This window comes from Rhinopithecus roxellana, chromosome 19 (assembly GCF_007565055.1).
Source record: "Rhinopithecus roxellana isolate Shanxi Qingling chromosome 19, ASM756505v1, whole genome shotgun sequence".
NCBI lineage: Eukaryota > Metazoa > Chordata > Mammalia > Primates > Cercopithecidae > Rhinopithecus > Rhinopithecus roxellana.
This window is the reverse complement of record NC_044567.1, coordinates 42487125-42504086: the sequence shown is the minus strand read 5'-3', so window position 1 is coordinate 42504086 and position 16962 is coordinate 42487125. Positions and strand designations below refer to the sequence as shown.

The window sequence follows — 16962 nt, the reverse complement described above, 5'->3', positions numbered from 1 at the left end:
TGCAATCCCAGCACTTTGGGAGGCCAAGGTGGGCAGATCACCTGAGGTCAGGAGTTCAAGACCAGCCTGGCAAACATGGTGAAACCCCGTCTCTACTAAAAAATGCAAAAATCAGCTGGGCGTGGTGGTGGTGCGTGCCTGTAATCCCAGCTACTCAGGAGGCTGAGGCACGAGAATCACTTGAACCCAGGAGACAAAGGTGACAGTGAGCTGAGATCATACCATTGCACTCCAGCCTGGGCGACAAGAGCAAAAACCCTGTCTCAAAAAATAATAATAATAACAATAATGATTATTATTATACAGGAAAATACAGAATGGCAAAGGGGTATATTATTACTGTATTATTAATGTAAAAATTGAGTACAATGTTGAATAAAGTAAGAAAATCCCTAAGACAACTGGTATATAACAGGAGAGTCTGGACTGAACTCCCAGTTTGGGAAGAACATGTCTGGTATGATGTAATCACAGGCAGGGGATTGGTCATCTGCACATATCAAGACAGAATTAATATGAGAAAGTTACACACATTTGGTAGATACCAGTTGGGTCCCAACGTCTTTCTCTCTTTCTTTCTCTTTTATCCTTAAACGATTCTTTGGAAAAGCAACCCCTCTGGTAGTCTGTGTGGTTTTGAGCCCATCAGCATTGCTTATTATAGACACTGGTCAGCTCAAACAAATCAGTAAATCCACTTCCCTGGCCACAAAGACGAATTAAGATATAGGTTGGCAAACTTGCTCTGTAAAGGACCAAATAGTAACTATTTCAGGTTTTGTGGGTTATACAGTCTCTTTCACAACTACTCAGCTCTACTTTGTCATATGAAAATATGATTCCTTCCAGGTAAGGAGTCCTTGCTAGACTGTGGGCTATAAGCAATACACAAACAAATGAGCCCAACTGCATTCCAATAAAACTGTTTTATGGACACTAAAACTCAAATTTCCTACAATTTTCATATTTCTCAAAATATTCTTCTTTTGGGTGTTTTCAATCACTTAAAATGTAAAAACTTCTTAGCTTGCAGGCCATACAAAAACAGGTAGTAGGCCTAATTGGGCCCAATGGCCATAGTTTGCTGACCCCTGGGTTAAGAGATGGGCTCTTAATCCAAGCCAGCCAGACCAATAAAAGTGGAACTCAGGCTCTTGGCTCAAAATATGAAGATACAGACATTGTCTTCCCAATTTGCTCTGGAAGTTTCTGGAAGCTATTCTGCCAGTAAGGTAAGTAGGATGAATATAGTAACTTCGTTCTAGGATGGAGCTCTCAAACGTAGGGAGATCAGAAATTCAGAAAGACATGTATAGTCTACAGTGAAACAAGGACCACTGAATCAAGTTTTGCCTGCAACTAATTCTATTTCTTGAAGCTTCAGTTATGTGAACTAACAAATTCCTTTTATCATTTAAGCCAGAATGAGTTATTTTTCTGACACTGTGACTTAAACCATCCCTAACTAACATGGACTGCAGTGTTGTAAGTGTAGGTCCCCAAATGTGGAACTGGCTGAGGGCAGTAGCTAAGGTCAAAGTCAGTGGGGATAGCTCTAGTTAGCAAAACAGCCGGTTACCCCCATGGCCTGTTATATATTCTAAGGCCATCTTCGAGCCAAAGTTTTATCAAAACGGAAAATTCAGGGTATTGGAGACTATTTCTTGCATCAGTCTTCGTAAGGCCCATTAAGAAGAAATTAACTTACTTTGAAACTGATTCATCTGATAGCAGAGAAGGGGGAAAAGTAGTTTTTTAAAGAAGTGTACTTTCGGCCGGGCGCGGTGGCTCAAGCCTGTAATCCCAGCACTTTGGGAGGCCGAGACGGGCGGATCACGAGGTCAGGAGATCGAGACCATCCTGGCTAACACAGTGAAACCCCGTCTCTACTAAAAATACAAAAAACTAGCCGGGCGAGGTGGCGGGCACCTGTAGTCCCAGCTACTCGGGAGGCTGAGGCAGGAGAATGGCGTAAACCCGGGAGGCGGAGCTTGCAGTGAGCTGAGGTCCGGCCACTGTACTCCAGCCTGGGCGAGAGAGCGAGACTCTGTCTCAAAAAAAAAAAAAAAAAAAAAAAAAAAAAAAAAAAAAGAAGTGTACTTTCTGCTTGCTGCCTGAAAACCAAGCTATTTAAGAATCCAGTGATCTAGAGCTTCCAGACTAGAAGAGCAGAGTTCTCCACTCCAAGCTAATGTTAATATCAGCAAAAATGAGGAGGTGAGAGATTAGGCAGGACAGGAAAGCAGGTCCTGAAGCAGCCCAATCCACCTCCTTCTCAGATCCCACCTTGTCAATATTTATCTTGATGATAAAATGAATGTATTGGTCAGTTATCCAGAAAAACAGAAACAATAGACTATTTCTATCTATAGATATAGATTGGATACCAATGTTTATATATATATATATACCCCGAGATATTTATTAGGGGAATTGGGCTCCCACAATTATGGAAGCCAAGAAGTCCTGCCATCTGCAAGCTGGAGAACCAGGAAAGCCAGTGGTGTGATTTGGTCCAAAGGCCTGAGAACCAGGACAGACGAAGTTGTCAGTCCTGGTCCAAGTTCACAAACCTGAGAAGGGGTCAGGAAGGGGAGGTGATGGTACAAGTCCCTGTCTGAGTCTGAAGACTCAAGAATCAGGAGCATGGACATCAGAAGGCAGGAGAAGATGGATGTCCCAGTTCAAACGCAGACAGCAAAGTCACCCTTCCTCGGCCTTTTTGTTCTATTCGGGACCTCAGTGAATTGGATGATACCTGCTTGCATTGGTGAGGGCAGATCTTCTTTAGTCTTCTGATGCTAATCTCTTCTGTAACACCACACAGACACACTCAGAAATGATGTTTATCAGCTATCTGGGTATCCCTTAGCTTAGTCCAGCTGACACATAACATTAACCATCACAATGAACAGCTGTGCTCTTCGTGAAGGTGCGGCTGTATTCATCAGAGGCAGGGAGCTAAAGAGGGCGGCCTTCATGCCTGTGGCATTGTTTCACCAGCAGGGGGGCAATGTGGAGTTAATACAACGGGGAACCGGTGGGCGGTGGAAGGGCTGACCACAGAGCTCCCAGTGCTGTGCTGGAAGAGACGTGTTAAAAACCCAGTTCTAGAAATAACTGTATCTGATAGATTTTCTGCTTATGATTAACCATCCAATGGAATGAACCAAAAATAACTAGATCAGATGTCTTCAAAAATTGGAACAAAGTTGCATTGCCTCTGAAACCCTAATACTGGCTCAAAACAGCCTATGACCGCACACCAACAGTGGTTCTCAAACTCGGCTGTGCATTAACATCTCCTGGGGAGTTTTTAAATCACTGATGCTGGGCCCCACATCAGTCCAATTAAATTCATGACTTTGGAGGTGAGGCCCTGGCACTGAACTTTTTTAAAGCTCTCGTAAGTGATTCTAATGTGAATTCAAGGTTGAGAAGCCCTGTTCTACACTTAAGCCAATCACTAGACATCTCCAACAGGAAACAGACACCTCCATAAGCGGTATTCCTTCTTCGGAGGATTGCCAGATACAATTTAGGATACCCTGTTAAATTCGAGTTTCAGGTAAAGAACAAATCATTTTTTGTACAAGTAGGTCCTAAATATTGCATGGGATATGCTTACACTAAAAAAGTATCCATTCTGTATTTTTATTTGCTAACTCTGGCCACCCAGACCCAAGCCTCATCTCAGATAGCCATGGAAAACATCCTCCCCAAAGGCAGAGTGGGGAACAAAGATAACATGACCAAGACATTCAGCCAACTTCCAGGTAAGGAGTCCTTGCTAGACTGTGGGTGATGTTTCCCAGACTTTCACTAATATAAGTACTTGGCCCGAAACCCAGCACTTGGTAAGTCCTCAACAGATGTTAGCCATCATTCTGAGGAAAGCTTCCTTTATGAAAATGAGCTTGTGTGCATAAATATGCATTGCAGTTTCATCTTGGTATTCATTTAAGTAGAAAATTTTTCTATCGCATTTCAGTTACAATATGGTTTATAAAATAATGGTGTCTGTTTCAACTTTTCAGGAAAACATCTCCACGGAAACGTCTGGTATGACTGTAGAAGTACTCGGTCCCTACCTTGTGGTTTCTGCCCCTTTTCTCTACTCCTCCCCCAGAATTCCTGTCAATCTGTGATTCCGATTAGTGAAATAAAATCAATAGAGTCGTCACAGTGAGAATTCTGGTTTACCTTTTATATAAGTACTGCCAATATATTAAAAGGTGATGCTGAGCAAAACCATCCAATAAGCATTTGTCATTTGATACATATGTCTGCTGAGAAAGCTAATCACACTGATTGATCCACACATTGAATGTGCAAAGAGTTGAAGGGAAAGGGTGATAAAGACAATGTCATGAGATGTCAGAGAAAATACTCATTTCATAATGCAGTTCAACAACAGAAATCAGTTTCAAAATGAAATATGATGCATAAACTAAGATTAACGTTAGTTAATGTGGCTGGGCATAGCAGATGGGACTCTTAGAAGAGGTGGCCTCCAGGGTGGCAGGGTCATTGCCCTGGCTCAGGCTCCTGCTCCCTCCTGGGCCCACCAATGTCACTGGGTCCTCGCAACTTCCGGGCCCCTCAGGCAATCAGCTTCAGGTCACTGATGTATTTCTGGACCCACTTTTTATTGGGGTCAGCACAGATCTGCCGTCTTCTCTTGGTGAGGAGGCTGTGGAGAAGGGAGGAAGAATTAAGAACTGACGAATTCATCAGGGAAATCCTGTGGCCTCTGCATCCTTCTCTGTCCCAGGCATCTCAGGGCCTGTCCTCACGCCAGTAAAATTTCTCCTCAACTTCGGGGTTCACAGGCCTTCCCCAAGTGTCTCGGATGCGGTTCCTCAGGAAGTCAACTTCCTGCTGTCATGTCTGCTCTCTTCCCTCTGCCCAGGGGCAGGCTCTTCAGGACTCTGCAGGTCCCAGGCCAGGTCAGAAAACACTGCAGGGGCCTCCCATAGAGTCCTTCACCTTGATGGGCCTTAAAGAGCTGAGTACTCTGAGGGGACCTCACCCCAGACCTCCCAGCCTCCCTCCCGAGGGGTGGGCAGGAGCACTGGCACTTACATGACACCTGGTTTGGTGCACTGGGGGCTGGTTTCAGAATAGTCAACTATAAACTTTTGTGGAATCTGCCGGGAAGTATAGACGAGGCAGCAGAACTCTTTGTTGGTACCCACTGCAGGAGACAGGACAGAAAGATCCCAAGTCATTGTTCACAAGGCAAGCCAGCTGCTCCTGGTCCCTTTCCTTGAGAATCAGGAAGAACTGGGAGACATCACTCCTTGGGGTGGGGATGTGGGCACAAAGAGATCCAGAAGGAAGCTGGCATTTCTTCTTTCCCCTGACATTTTAATTTCTGCATCTTTCTCTTGGTATTTCTCATTCTCTGTCTGTCTTGGTTCTGGATCTCTATGTCTCTTTACTGGAAATTTAGTTTTCTGAACAAACTATTTTCCATCCCATCTCTCCTTGGGGAGTTCCATCTGAGTTCATAAGGAGAGCCAAGGCGTCACCACTGAGAACCAGCTGGACCTGATCTTGTCAAAATCCCCATGGGCCTCCATTTTCTCATCCATAGAACGGGACTCACTCACTCTCCCTCTGTCTCCCAGAGCAGGAGAACGGAGTTGCTGAAACCCCTTAGGAAGAAAAACTCTCCCCAGGAAATGGTCCCTGAAATCCTTCTGAAGTTCTCTACTTGGAGGTCTCAGGGATGGACTTGGGCAGTGGGGTCCAAGCCATGGCCAGACAGGGGGGCACAAAAGCAAAAGACAAATTCACATGGGGCAGAGCGGGTCTGAGGGCAGAGGCCGTCAGTGAAGAAAAGGACAGCAAGGGCAGCTGTGGGGGTCCCCAGGATGCTGGGCAGAGTGTGAGTTCACGTGGCGGCCGGGAAGAGCTGAACTCAGGACTTGTAGCTGCTGCCTCCTTCTGGGGTCTCAGCCGTCTCTTCTCTGTACGGGCAGCCTTGGGGTATTAGAAGATATAAACTTGGGGAGACTGAGGAGGAATTTTGTTTTCTCTTTTCATTTTTTAAGCTTTTAAATTCGGGGTACAAGTGCAGGCTTGTTACATAGGTAAACTCATGTCATGGGAGTTTGTTATACAGACTATTTCGTCAGCCAGATATTAAGCCTAGTACCCATTAGTTTTTTTCCTTATCCTCTTTGAAGGATAAATTTTTCATCATGATATTGGTGTCATGCTGTGCATTGCACAAACCAGGAGAGCCTCACCACAAAGGTTCAGGTTATTTGCAAAAATGGTTCAGTCGCTCCCTTGGTGAGGAAATGGTTTCCACAGTGAGAGGAGGTGAGATGCTGGCGTCACCCTGAGACTGGGTTAGCTGGTGCCTTCTCCCAAGGGCAGATCTGTAGATAAAGTCTTTTTCCCATGGAGCGGAACCTTCTGATAGCCTCCGCAGCTGTTCCGACAGCATAGATATGCCATGGACGATAATGCCAGAAAATCGTGAGAAGCACAACCCCAGAGAAAAGCATGCCTGGATGGAGACAGCAGAACTGGAGAAGTGCTACAGGAGGGGCGAGGTTGAGGTTGGCCTATCAGACATTAGCTCATTGAACCTCTACAATATGCCAGTCCCTGGGTTAGCTGGGTTAACTGACGGCTAATAGGAATGATGAACCTTAAAGAGTTGTTACTCTTTGATCAGCAAGGTGCTCTGCCAGGGATCTATCCTATGGATATAAACATAAAGATGAACAAAGTGTTTGCCACAGCTTATTTGTAACAAAAGATGATGTACAACTAAATAAATTATGGCATATTCACCTCTTGTAATAATAATTAGTCCTTAAAACTGAAAAAGTAAATAAATCAGAGCCAGGCGTGGTGGCTCATGCCTGTAATCCCAGCACTTGGAGAGGCCAAGGTGGGAGGACTGCTCGAACCCAAGAGTGTGAGACCAACCTGGGCAACATAGTGAGAACCTGTCTCTGTAAGTTTTTTTTAAGTATCTGGGCATGCCTGTAGTTTCAGCCACTTCAGAGGCTGAAGCAGGAGGGTTGCTTCAGTCCGGGAAGTCAAGCCTACAGTGAGCTCTGATCATGCCACTGCACTCCAGCCTGGGCAATAGAGTGAGACCTTGTCTCAAGTAAATAAATAGATAAATAAATAAATTTAAACAGGCAGTCCTCCCCAAGTTTGTTCAACAGCTCAATTGTGTCATCAAGAACTCAGGCTTCTTAAAACATCTCCCCTTCCCCCATCATTTCATTGGCTTTTCTTATTTGAGCTTGTCACCTCGTGGTCACAAAATGGCTGCTGCTTTCTCAGTCATCACATCCTCACAATGTCTCATCCACAAGCATACGAGGGGGTCTCATAGAGTACAGGAAGAGCAATGTTACTAGTGTTTTTAGTTCAAATAGCTTTTTATATGATTTGTCATGTGAACTATAGATTACACCGAAAAGTGGTAAAGCTAATTTTGAAAACATATAAAATACAGAAAAGAATAAAAACTCATTTAGGATCCCAAAGCTGGGCAGGCAGCAGGCAAATGGAGGCAAAAACGTGAGAATTTTTTCTACATTCCCTATTGTGGCATATATGCATTCTGATGCCAAATCTGAAAAAAATACATTTCATTGAAGGTAGGAAAAATTCTATACCCAAACCCAGCTACTTAAAAAAAAAAAAAAAAAAAAAAAAAAAAAAAACCACACACAGTTTGGTGTATTTCTTTCCAGTGCAGTTTTTTCCTAGGCTTATGATAGTACTTTGCTCATTTGCTTTTTTCCTTCTTTTTACTGTGTCTGGTGGGGGAAGACATTACTGTTGTCGTGATACAGGTTTTAATTTTGTATTTTTTTATTTATACAGCCATGCATCACTTAATGACAAGAATACGTCTGAGGAACTTGTCATTAGTCCGTGTTGTTATTGTGGGAATATTATAGACTTACACAAACTTAGATGGTGTAGTCTGCCATACACCTACGCTGCATGGTACAGCCTGTTGCTTCTAGTCTACACAGTTGCACAGCATGCCACTGTACTGAATACTGTAGGCAACTGTAATGCAATTTTAAGTATTCGCATATCTAAACATATCTAAACACAGAAAAGGTATAGTACAAAGACAGAATTATAATCTTATGGGACCACCGCTGTATAATATATGCAGTTTGTCATTGACCAAAGCATTGCTATGCCATACATGACTGTACTTAACATTAAAAGACTTTTCCACATCATTCCAGTATTTTTAAGAACTGCCTAATTTACTCAAGCCTAGTACATTAATATTATCATGTACTACTATAACATATGTGGGTTGGTTTCAATTTTTCTTTTTTTTTTTTTGGATGGAGTCTCACTCTGTTGCCCAGGATGGAGTACAGTGGTATGATCCCAGCGCAGTGCAACATCCACCTCCTAGGTTCAAGCGACTCTCCTACCTCAGCCTCCTGAGTAGCTGGAACTACAGGCATGCACCACCACACCCAGCTAATTTTTGTATTTTTAGTAAAGATGGGGTTTCACCATGTTGGCCAGGCTGGTCTCGAACTCCTGACCTCAGGTGATCTTCTTGCCTTGGCTTCCCAAAGTGCTAGGATTACAGCTGCAAGCCACCGCAACTGGCCAGTTTTTCATTGTTATAAATCATGCCAAACATCTGTATGCAAAAATCTTTCTCCATAAGTGAGGTTATTTCTATAGGATATTTTCCTAGCTGTAGGTTTCCTGGGTGAAAAAATAAGGGTATCTAAGGCTCCTGATCTATATAGACACCCCATAGGTAATGCATATTCATGTCTGTTACCCAGTGTCAAACCCAATGATGGCATATTGTAGGGACCTATGAATGTTCAATGAATCAAACAGTGGTTAAAAGCCTGGCCGCATCATTCTTGTTATTCCCATAGTCCAGACTTTCCCTATTCCATTTTGTCCATTTGGATTTGGATCAAACACAACTCGAACTACTTAAGATTCTGGGGTGTCATCTTACATGGCACTTCTGTGCAATGGAAACACAACACTAGAAATATCTGTTCCATAGGAGGAAATGACCATGGTGCCATTCACAAATAGATCTGTTCTTGATAGAATGTACCTGCTAAGCTTGGCCTCTTAGTGACACCAATTCTTGACTTCCTCCTCATGAGTTAACCATTTCTTAGAAGCACTCCGATTAACACGACATAAAGGTCCTTTTCACCCAGGGTGTGGTTTAAGTGTGACTTGTGCTGCCCAGAACGCTGTGGCATCACCATTTATGTCACACCATGTGGTCAGAGGAGATGCAGCACAGCATTAGAAATCTGCTCTGTGGAGGAAGTGTTAATCTGAAGATCTCTCCATGTATGTATGACTTCAACACTAACATCTCACCTTCTCTCACTGTTAAAAACATTTCTGCACATTCAGGCCCAACAAGTGAGCAGTTGAGTTGCTCTTGTACATCCTAAACCCCTGGGGGACCCAAGGTACCCCAACATGTACAACTCAGAGCATAACACCATGCACTTAACATCTTCCCCTCTGGTCATCCCCAGTCTCCAGCTCCTCATGGTTTAGAGTCGCCTGTAAAGGGTTGGAGACATGGCTTGGACCCCAGAAGGATGTAGGCGGGCAGCAAGTGCCCAGTCCTGTCTTGGCATTGCCTACACTCCTCTGCCTGCCCAACACTGAACAGGTCTTCTTTGGTGCCCTCCATCTCCTCTCCATGGCCATCAGCTCACAAGTCTCATCTGTCCCTTGAGACTCTCTTGACCCTTGTCCTTTCTTCATTTTAGAGTTGTTTCCCTATGCTCTGGGCAGACTTTTAAGCCATAATCACTTAATTCTTGTGGATTAAGATCCTCTAAGTAAAATCAAAGAACTTCACAAAAGGTTTCAAAATGTTCTGGGCTATTTTCCGAGGACTTAGATATCTAACTTAGATCTGAAAGGCAGAAGAGGGCTAGGACCCATTTTTGGTTGAGGAAACTGAGGCCTAACTCAGTCATTCACCAGATGCAAACTCTGGGTCTAGTTGGTTCCTAGGGTGTGGAAGTGGCAGAGTTCCCTCAGTTCTACCGAGAAGCTCTACTCCTAGAGTGATTTACAGAAGAGGGTCTCTTGCTGGGAAAAGTCTCTGTAGACTGAAAGAAGTTCCTACCCAAAAGAGATGGAACAAAGGCCAGCGTTTCAAGAGCTATACTCCCTGAGGAGGGAGCAAGGGAGTGAGAGTAAGACAGAGGCAGAGATTTAAAAGAAACATTCAAAGTCAAGGATAAATGACTTCCTTAGTTCCTTTTGTGCCCTACTCCACAGCCCTGAGCAGTGAGGTCTTCATCAACTTCTTGCTGGTCCCTTTTCAAGGATGGAAGAAGTTTACTTGGTTTTTCTCAGGCTCTGGATGCCGATTCCCTCACAGTTAAGGCACCACATCGTCTCCTGCCTCTGTTATGTTTCTCCATATCCACTGCAAATTTGCTGACTCCAGCAGCCAGTGCTCTTGCCCTGGCGTAATGCGAGCACCAGTCCTTCTGACTGCAGATAGGGCATATGGAGGAGACAACCCACGGGATAAGGGACAAGGAGCATGTAAGCACAAGTAGGAGGCGGGAGCTAATATGGACTTTAATATCCAGTGTGAAGGTAAAATGAAGACATTTCCAAGTAAGCTAAAAATGGAGACTTCACTATCAGAAGACCCGCAGTTACGAAAATACTAAGAAGATTCCTTTAGGCAGAAGAAAAGTGATTGCAGATGGAGCTCAGAGATGCAGAAGAATTTAAGAGAACAGGAAGAGCAAATATGTGATGAAAATTAAATGAATATTGACAGTATAAATAATTAAAATATAGAATTTTAATTTTAAGACCACTCACCACTGGTTTTATAATAGGCAACCAAAAATTTGCAGTGCATCTACTGGGAGGTGTAGGAGAAGCAGCAGATGCATGGGGTACGAATCTAATCTGAGGCAACAAGGGCAACAGGAATTGCTCAGGAGAAGAAGCCCAGGCGGGTCACAAAGGAGCAAAGGGAGAGAGCATAGCTCAGAGTTGAGGCCTGCAGGAAAAGAAAGCTGGAAATACTCTGGCTTCTTGTTTGTTTCTCCTTAATTTCCCTAGTCTTATCTCCATTTTAGTCTTTATTTTACCCTACAGGGAATCAAGGGCTCTCTGAATAGTCTATTCCCTTCTCCTAACTCTCCTTGGGGAATTTTTTTTCTAATCGATTAAATCATAGATAGCTGAGAAGAGTATAGACATCTTTTATGTTACCCAAGGGGTTGAACTCTAGGAGACTGCTGAGGTCATTGTAAAACTTACCAGCACCAGAGAACTAAATAGACCTAGATTCTACCTCATGCTAATAACCCAATGAATTAGACTTCAACCATCTCATTTATCTCAGTAGGATATAACTTCTCTGACTCCCATCCTGCCGCCCAGATCAATAGACTGCTTTTCAATCTTCTTGAAGAAAACAAAGATGTCACTTTGAAACCCCATTGGAGGATCCCTAATTTCACACGGGGGTTTTCAGGCCACAGCACCTGGAAGATGTGGCCTGACTTCTGCCCAGGGAGCCATCAAAGCACATGGATGACAGACTCACCTTGTGCACAGGAGCAGAGGGCCACGGTGCAGAGGACAAGGAGGGCAGCTGCAAGGCCCTTCATGATGCTGGGCAGGCAAAGAAGTGGTCAGAGCGAGCTGGGGCTTGGAAATTCACAACTCCTGGCCTCCTTCTGGGGTATGAGCTGTCATCTCTCCTTTTTATAGGCAGCCCTGGACCATGGGAACATTGGAGGTGCTGATGCAAGACATTTTAACTTTGGTGGTGTCATGTGAGTTCTCAGCCCAGGGTTGCCTATGGTTACTTGAAAGGTTTAGGGTACAACAAAATGGTTCACTTGTTGACTGAGGTGCTTATGGGGAAGTTGTATCTCCACATGGGTGACTAGGAGTTGGAAGCACCCAGGGATTATGCTTAGGATTATGCATAATCATGTGATTATGTTTTCACATGACAGATATTTCTCAGAAATGAGTTGTCACAGCCTCCTTTGGTAGAGCAGAATGCTTTGATGGATTTTCACAATTGTTTTTCCTTTTAATAGAGTCACATGCTTCAATCTTTTATATACAGTTAGGCCTTTTGTGATCTAATGAGAAATCTTCCCCTATCCTAAGGCAATAAAGATATCCTCCTCTGTTAACTTGTAGAAGCTTTATTGTTTTCGCATTAATATTTAAATTACAATCCATCTGGAGTTGATTTTTATGTTTGGTGTGAAGAAGGGTTCAAGATTTGTTTTTTGCCACATGAATACCCAATGGACCTTGGCAACTCATTGGTAAATCCATTGTATAAGTCAGGATTCCCCAGAGACACAAAATCAATGGTGTGTGTATACAAAATAAGAAATTAGAGAATTGGCTCATTTAATTATGAAGGCTGACAAGTTCCAAGATCTGTAGGGTGAGCTGGCAAGCTGGAGACCCAGGAGAGCTGCAAGTGTAGTCCCAGTTTGAGTTCAAAGCCTGAGAATGGGCAGGCTTAAGGCCCAGGAAGAGACGATGTTTCAGTTTAAGTTCAAAGGCAGGAGAAAAACCCATGTCCCAGTGTGAAAGCAATCAGGCAAGAGGAGTTCCCTCTTACAGGCAGGAGGGTCAGCCTTTTTGTTCTATTCAGACCTTCAACTAATTGAATGAAGCCCACCACATTAGAGAAGGCAATCTGCTTTACTCAGTTTATTGATTTCAATGTAAATCTCATCCAAAAATGCCCTCACAGAAACACTCAGGGTAATGATTGATCAAATGTCTGGGTACCTCATGGCCCAGTCAAGTTGACATGTAAAATTAAACATCACAATCATCATTTTCCCTTTGTTTTGCGGTGCCATGTTGGATCCATATACGTGTGGTCTGCTTTTGGAATTTCTGTTCTGTTCCAATGGTTTATTTTCTTATCCTTGTGCTAATATATTATGTTAATTTGTTTTTCACTTTAAAGGAGATATCCCTGTATGCCCCTGACAACTGAACCCATAAAACCTTTGCTAAAATGACAAGTCCATAAATATTTATAAGATTTATCTCCCACCTCATGGAATACATACGTTTTTTCTTTTTCTTTTTCTTTCTTCTTCTTTTTTTTTTTTTTTTGAGATGGAGTTTTGCTCTTGTTGCCCAGGCTGGAGTGCAATGGCACAATCTTGGCTTGCCACAACCTCCACCTCCCGGGTTCAAGCGATTCTCCTGCCTTAGTCTCCCGAGTAGCTGGGATTACAGGCATGCACCACCACGCCTGGCTAATTTTGTATTTTCAGTAGAGATGGGGTTTCTACATGTTGGCCAGGCTGGTCTTGAACTCCCAACCTCAGGTGATCCACCCACCTTGGCCTCCCAAAGTGCTGGGATTACAGGCAGGAGACACCGCACCCAGCCAGAATACATATGTCTTACATGGTGTCCAACATATGGCCACTTCTTGTCTATCATGCCCTATCAGCAGGATGTCACCAACGTAATGGATGACTGTGTTGTTTTGAGAGATACATGAAAATTCAGATCTCTTCAGACTATAGTATGCAGAAGATGAGAGTTAACAGTCCAAGGGAAAACTATAAATGAATATTTTCCATTCACGTGAATGGGAACTTTTTCTTATCCTCTTTCCTACTTGTTATGGGACAGAATGCATTTGCCAAATCAATCAAAGTACATAACAAATCAATCAATCAAATGAAAGTACATAACATGTATTTCATTCCTGGCATGAGTCAGCACCTGTTTATAGAAGCTGCAATCAGGCTACTACTTGGTTGAGCTCACAGTGTTCCACAGTCATTCTCTAGGATCCATCCAGTTTCTGCAGAAGCCAGACTTACAAATTAAATAGATATGATAATAACCATTTTCCTTGCATTTTTTATATCCTTAATGGTGGCATTGCTTTCCACCATCCCCTCCACTAGATTGCAATATTGTTTCTAATCTACTCTCTTTTCCTGGGAGAAGGGGACAGTTTCAGAGATTTCCACTTCACCTTCCCTCTAGGGATGCTTGTTCTATTAACCATTGCCACAACTCTCCATGGGACAAGACCCCTTGATTGTCACTCCAACCTTGCTGTCTATAATGATATTTAGAACCCCTTGGCTTCTGTTTGTTAAATGCTGCTACCTAGCCTCTACTGCTTCAAAGTGAGACAGCTTCACTGCTTCAAGGAGAGAGGGCCCCACTGCTTCAAGAAGAGAGAGCTATCAATGGGCCAAGTTTTGTGACAGTCACTTTTACCATCAGCCCTAGTCTATAAAGAAGGCTGGACCACTAACTTCTTAGAGATGCTGGTGCTCCTCTTACCAGGGAGTCTTGGTGGCTTTGGTGAAGAGTGCATTCACATGGAACATAATCTGGTGAGCCTTCTGGCCTCCTGTAATGTATCCACTCCAGCATGACCACTTCCATGACTCTTTTAATCCCTTCCTTCTCCATCTGTCATGGCAATTCGGGTATTTTAACTTCACTCAGCATGAGCCATTGCTTTCTCAGGCTTCTGGAGCCTTTCTGGCAACAAATCTGTACCAACCCCCGGGTCCTCGTCAAGAGGTTACAGCCTATACCCAGAAAGAATAATCCCAAGTCAGTAAGTTGTCTCTTATAGAGGCTTACATTCCAACTCCTTTTATCAAGCAACCTCAAAATCCAAACCCAAGTCTACTTCCCCTGCTCAGGCTGACACATGCTTGCTACATTTTGCTAGTGCTTTAGAGTATAGTCCCTTTTCTCCCTTATTAAGAATATAATTTATTGACACAAGAATGTGTTACCAGAAGATATGGAAAATATGAATGGTTTTATTTCTACCTAGGAATTAAATCAATAATTAAAAACCTTTATTAGAAAACATCTTCATACCTAGCTGGCTTCATAAGCAAGTTCTACCAAACATTTATGAAAAAAAAAAAATGGAAAGATAGCCTTTGTAACAAATAGTATCTGAGCAATTGGACGTCAAAGACCAAAAAACAAATCTCAACATAAACTTCACACGTTGTGCAAAAATTAACTCAAAATGGATCATAGACTTCATGACCAGGGTGATTCAAACTCCCATTAAAGTTGGAGAAGTCAAATAAACTGGGACATGTGTGTTATGTAAGATAAGACATTTAGAAAAAAATAAGAATTGAGCCCAAGAGGTGGAAGTTGCAGTGAGCTAAGATTGTGCCAGTGCACTCCAGCCTGGGTGACAGAACCAGACTCTGTCTTTAAAAAAAATAATAAAATAAAAATAAAATAAATAGGAAAAATAATATTAGGACCTAGGACTGGGTAAAAAAAAAAAAATTCAGATTTGATACCAAAAGCATGCATAATCCATAAAAGAAAAAAGCAACACATTAGATTTCATCAAAATTTTTAAATCTTGCTCTTCAAAAAGACCTTGTCAAGAGGATGAAAAGACAAATCACAGACTGGGAAAAAGTAATTACAAACCACTTAATTGACAAAGGACTTGTATTCAGAATATACAAATAATTCTCAAAACTCGAAAGTAAGCAAATGTACCATCCAGTTAGAAAATGAGCAAAAAACATGAACAGACTGAGGAGAATACACAGATGGCAAATAAGTAACAGTATTTTGATTGTGTGGGATTTTAAAGTCCTTATTTTAAAGATACATACTGAAATATTGTGGTAGTCAGAATAACATTTCCCCCAAAAGAATGTCCGCATCCTAATCCCTGAGACCTGTACACAGCAAGAAGGAATTAAGGTTGCTAATCACTGACTTTGAGATCGGGAGAATATCCTGGAGTATCTGAGTAAGCCCAGCATAATCACAAGGATCCTTATAAGGGAGGAAGGAGTGTCAGTATCAGATTGACACAATGTGAGAAGAACTGGACTATCCACTGCCCACTATAGCCAACCCATGTGGGCAGCCTCTAAGAGCCAATAAAGGCAAGAAATTGGATTCTCCCCTACAGCCTCCAAAAACAATTGCCACCCCACTAACAGCTTGGTTTTAGCCCAGTGAGGCCCATTTCAGACTTTTGACCTCCAAAACTGTAAGAGAATAATTCATGTGGTTTTAAGCCTCTACATTTGTGGTAATTTGTTATGGAAGCAATAGAAACTGATATAAATATTTAGAGATAAAATAATGCTGTAGTGGTTTGTAAAGATGGCCATATTTCTTTGATACTTCTCTCATTGATAGGTGAGATCTAGGTTCTCTCTCCTTGAATCGGGACAGGCTTGTGACTGTTTTCACCAAGAGACTGTAGTGGAAGAGATACGCTGTGACTTCTGTGGCTAGGTCATAAAAGGCCATGAGTATGACCCTAGTTTACTAGGAACATTCATCTTTGAGTCTCAAGGCTGCTATCTTGAAAGGGCATGTTGACAGCTCCAGTTGACAGTCCCAGAGGAGCCTGTCCTTCAAACATCCCAGTCCAGGCGCCAGATGTGTGAATGAAGAAATCATCTTAGAAGAGGATCTTCCAATCCAGATAGTGAAGGTTACTTATAATAGACGATTGTGACATCATCAGTTAAATCACATCTGTATAGTCCAAGCAGTTGTGAAAGAGCATCAGCACCTTCTACTCTACAGGAGAGAAATAGTCAGCCCATGGTTCATAGATACATCCATCTCGTGAGAGAGCCTGTGGCCATACCAAGTCCTGATCACCCACTCACTAAGGAAATTATTTCTTCAGAACAACTTGAACAGATTGAGCAAACAATTTTCTCAGAAGTGTCCCCATTCGATGGAGAAATTGAGCTTTTTTTTTTTTTTTCTTTTTTTTAGATGGTGTCTCGCTCTGTCACCAGGCTGGAGTACAGTGGCGCGATCTCAGCTCACTGCAACCTCCACCTCCCGGGTTCAAAAGATTCTCCTGCCTAAGCCTCCTGAGTAGCTGGAATTACAGGCATGCACCAACATGCCCGGTTA

General features: G+C 42.8%; 1 protein-coding gene across 1 annotated transcript; it reads right to left on the bottom strand.

The window, feature by feature from the left end:
* Window positions 1–4180: 4180 nt before the first annotated feature.
* On the bottom strand, window positions 4181–11739 carry CCL18 (C-C motif chemokine ligand 18). Its single transcript, XM_030923644.1, has 3 exons — window positions 11603–11739; window positions 5086–5197; window positions 4181–4693 (listed from the first exon to the last, which is right to left on the bottom strand). The coding sequence occupies exons 1-3, from the start codon at window positions 11664–11666 to the stop codon at window positions 4603–4605; spliced, it is 267 nt and encodes an 88-aa protein (XP_030779504.1). The 5' UTR covers window positions 11667–11739; the 3' UTR covers window positions 4181–4602.
* Window positions 11740–16962: the final 5223 nt, after the last annotated feature.

Bases quoted from the DNA above. Each gene is read 5' to 3' on its own strand.
- CCL18 (XM_030923644.1), bottom strand. From the start codon at position 11,666: ATGAAGGGCCTTGCAGCTGCCCTCCTTGTCCTCTGCACCGTGGCCCTC. The intron at 5,198-11,602 runs GTGAGTCTGTCA...TGTCTCCTGCAG, and splicing joins CCTCTGCTCCTGTGCACAAG to TGGGTACCAACAAAGAGTTC. The intron at 4,694-5,085 runs GTAAGTGCCAGT...CCTTCTCCACAG, and splicing joins TGCACCAAACCAGGTGTCAT to CCTCCTCACCAAGAGAAGAC.